General features: G+C 56.8%; 1 protein-coding gene across 1 annotated transcript in view; it reads right to left on the bottom strand.

The window, feature by feature from the left end:
- The window catches only part of LEXM (lymphocyte expansion molecule), an 18437-nt gene extending 14958 nt beyond the window's left edge, over positions 1 to 3479 (bottom strand). Inside the window, exons 1-4 of the mRNA XM_014549788.1 lie at positions 3464 to 3479; positions 1814 to 1878; positions 1289 to 1357; positions 903 to 1031 (exon numbers count right to left, since the gene is read on the bottom strand). Of these exons, the coding sequence (XP_014405274.1) occupies positions 903 to 1031; positions 1289 to 1357; positions 1814 to 1822 (207 nt within the window). The 5' untranslated portion in view covers positions 1823 to 1878; positions 3464 to 3479. The remainder of the gene's footprint in view (positions 1 to 902; positions 1032 to 1288; positions 1358 to 1813; positions 1879 to 3463) is intronic.
- Between the last annotated feature and the right edge of the window lie 214 nt (positions 3480 to 3693).

Here is a 3693-nt window from a genome sequence, read left to right as displayed (position 1 = left end):
TGGCCATCACCTCCCATCTGGACCACTGCAGCCTCCAACCTTCACCCCCACCAGCAGGGTGTATCTCTGAAAATATTAGCCAGGCCCTTCCTAACAAAACCCTCCACTGTCCTCACACAGCCCTTGGAATCAAACCAGAAGCCCCCATTGCTGCCAGGTGCTCCTGGCCGGCCCTCAGTCCTCTGCTCTCGCTCCTCCTCTGTCCTTGCCCACTCTCCGGCCACACTGGCCTCCTGCCTGCTGGTCCAACTCAGGGCCTTAGCCTGCGCTGGCCCTGCTTCCCAGAATGCTCTCTCACAGATACCATGAATCTCCGTTGCTCACCTCCTCCCAGAGCCCATCCCCGACCACTATAAATTACCCATCCCCGACCACTCTATAAATTACACTCCTATCCCTCTCTATCCCTCCCCTGTCTCAGATTTTCTCATAAGCCTGATGGCGTATGACTGGCTTCTTTATGCTGCTGTTTCTAGCTCTAGAATGCTAGCTCCAGGGCAGCAGGAACCTTGTCTTCATCACTGCTGGATCCCCAGGACCAACAACAGTGCATGGCATTGAGCGGGTGCCCCATCATTATTGGCTGGACATATAGATGAATGAGTTTGTTGAGCATCTAATGTATGCCGGGCTCTGTGCTGGGGGCTCGGAGATGAATCAGACCCCTCCCTGGCAGCAGGGAACTTCCGGTCTAGTTGGGGGACAGACACAGGGCTACACACCAGCCAGTGGGCTTGAGGCTGTGGCCCTGGAAAACTGAGGGCTGTGGGGACCCAAAGGTGAGCCGGGCCACGCCTGGGGAGGAAGTGGGACAAGAGGGGCGCTTCCAGCACCACCGGGCACCATGCTCTGAAGAGAGCAGAGGGTGGGAGGGCGCCCCGTCCTTCTAGGAGGACACCTACCCCGATGAGTCCTTGAAAGCGAAGCTCCCCGGAGCTGAGCAGCCCCCGGTTGCTGCACGGTTTCTGCCGCAGCTGTTCTAAGAAGTCTTTGAAGTTGTAGGAGCCGGGCCCGAGCTTGTCCTTCTGCCCCTTCAAGAAAAGAGAGAAGGTGAACACCTTGAACTTGGGGATGTCCACACGGAAGGAGCCCAGGGAGATGATGATGGTCCTTAAAGGATGAGCTCTCCTGGGCCTGGGAGGACACAGAGGCCTCCACTGGAGTGGGGAGCCGCGCGGCCCAGGGACCTTGCCTGCAGCCGCTTCTCTCTCATGACGGTCTGGGACTAGAAGTGGGACAGCTGGGGCAGCTGGGTGGCTTTCTGGGCCTTGGCCCAGCCTGTACCCACCTCCTTCTTGACCTTTTTCTTGCTGAAGCAGGTCTCCTTGCAGCCATAGGTCCCAGGTCCTAAGTGGGACTGAGTCAGAGCACAGTCAGAGCTGGGACAGCCACACACACCCAGTCCACCCACAGCAAGTCCTCACGAAGTTGCACCCTGACCTGGGCGTGACCTGCCCCTCTCTGCCCCACCCCCAGCACCTAGGCTGGCACTGAGGGGCGTGGTACTCAAGGCACCAACATGAATTCCTCTGTCATTGGCCTCCTCACACTTCAGGGAGGAGCAGTAACTCATGCAAGAGCCTACAGCCAGCCAGTGCAAGAGGTGGGGATGGAACCCAGGTCTCTGTGGCCCCAATCCATGCTGTTTCCACAACAGTCCTGCCCTGGCTCTAGCCAAGCTCTGTGTGAGGACTAAGGGCGTGGAGAGGTATAAAACATATCCCTAGATGGCTCAGCTCATCCACCACAGTAGGGGACTCAGAGGGCAGAGGCCAGCCCGCGTGGGAGGGTCAGCAAAGCTGGGCAGACTCACGTAGCTCATGGAACGAAGCTTCTCTCAGCTTCTTCTGCTCAGGATAAACAGCAGAGACATCAAACCTGGGGAAGGACAGAGGCCGTGGGAGAGCCCAGCGCCTGGCCCCCAGCCCTAGCACCAGCAGGTTAGGGGTAGGGAAGGTGACTTTGGAGCTAGCCCGTGAAGGGTGACAGCGCTGCTCCCACCTCAGGGCCTTCGTCCTTCCTGGTCACCTTCCCACTCTTGCCTGGTCCCCTTCCCGCCACTGGGAGCCTTGACTCAAAAGTCATTTTCTCTGTGCAACCCCCTCCCCACCCTCCAGCACTCACCTCCTCCTCCTCCCAGCTTTCTTTCTCTCCATAACCCTTATCACTACCCAACATCTTTTTTTTTTTCCAGAGCGTGCTTTATTGTTATTTTGTGCTTTCTTGTTATTTTTCAGGGCGTGTTTTACTTTTATTTTATTTATTTTTATTTTTCAGGCCGTGTTTTATACTCTGCAGCACAAAACAATTTACGCCGCATGGCAAGGAGAGCCAGGCCACGTGCTGCACAAAACGGCCAGCAGGGGGCGCCGTGCGAATACCATGGAGTTCCTTTTTATTTATTTTTTTATTTTTTTATGTCAGAGCCAGGGTAATAAAGACACCTCTATCCAGCCATTGGAAGAGAAAGCTCTAGAAACTGGTGGGTATGAGCACATTCAAGTCACGGAATTTGAGATTAGGGGTCCGAGGCGGCTGTTTCTTCCCTCCCATCACTGGCAGGTCCATCTTGGGCGGCTTGAAGCGGGCTGGATCTTCGGCCTTGCGGGTGGCCAGCATGCGCATCCGTTCCATTAGAGAAGTCTTCTGGGCTCCTCTGTCGGGCTGGGTGGCAAAGCCTTCCGAATCAGACTTCTGGAGGGATCTTGGTCCAAAGAGGCTCCATGTATCTGCCGAGTTTCTGTCTTTATCCCCGCTTCCAGGATCCATGGTGCTAGAACGTGGGCCAGGTAAGGCTGTGGAAGAGCCAGAAGAGAACCGGCCTCCCGGCTTCTGCTTAGGGGAAAAGTGGGGGATGCTGCTGGAGGTGTCCTGGGCGGATGCAGTTGGGGTCCAGCCCCAGCTGGTCCAGGGGTGTGGACGGAGTCAGCAAAGAAAGAATGACACGGAGGCAGCGTTCAGTCGATCAGCAGAGCCAGGTTCTGTCTCCAGGTTCTGTACCCAACATCTTATATACTGTTCTTTTTTGTTTACTATCCACTCCAACCACCCCGCCCCACAAGAATGCCAGCCCTGAGTACAAGGCTTTGCTGTTTTGTTCACGGCTGTACCCCCAGATGCTACAACATATTGAGGAGGCGGTATGTGTATCTCAATATCATGTATGTATGAATGAAGAAAGACCCCTGGACTGAAACCCCACCCACCACGTTTAGGCTGAGTGACCTGCTACGTACGGGCCAAGCCACTTGGCCTCTGGCACCTTGTAGGCGCTTATGAAATGGTTTTCAATAACTTAATCACAGTGGTCAACAGGCTCTGGACAGGGAAGCGCAGCAGGTATGGGGGGAGGGGAGCCCAGCCCCCCACCCGCACTGCCAGCCCTCCTTCTACAGCTCCTCCCCCAGGCTCGCAGCCCTGCATTGGTGGCCCTTTCTCCTTCCAACTTCCAGCCCAGCCCCACCTGTGGCTCTTCACCCCGAGAAAGGCAAGCGCCTCGCTGAACCACTTCAGGCGGCGAGATCCTGGGAGGGCTGGGCCTCCCCCCTCCCCTGGACTCCTCCGCGCAGGTCCCTGGTCCTGGTCCGGTCGCTGGTCCTGGTCCGCTGACCTCCGCTGCTGCCACAGCAACCGGGCCGGAGATTTGTGATTCGCCAGAGAATCTTGGCGCGTCTGTGCCCACGTGGCGCCCCA

This window comes from Myotis brandtii, unplaced genomic scaffold (assembly GCF_000412655.1).
Source record: "Myotis brandtii unplaced genomic scaffold, ASM41265v1 scaffold57, whole genome shotgun sequence".
In the NCBI taxonomy this organism is placed as follows: Eukaryota; Metazoa; Chordata; class Mammalia; order Chiroptera; family Vespertilionidae; genus Myotis; species Myotis brandtii.
Note: the sequence above shows the minus strand (reverse complement) of the source record. Positions and strands in the feature narration are given on the sequence as shown.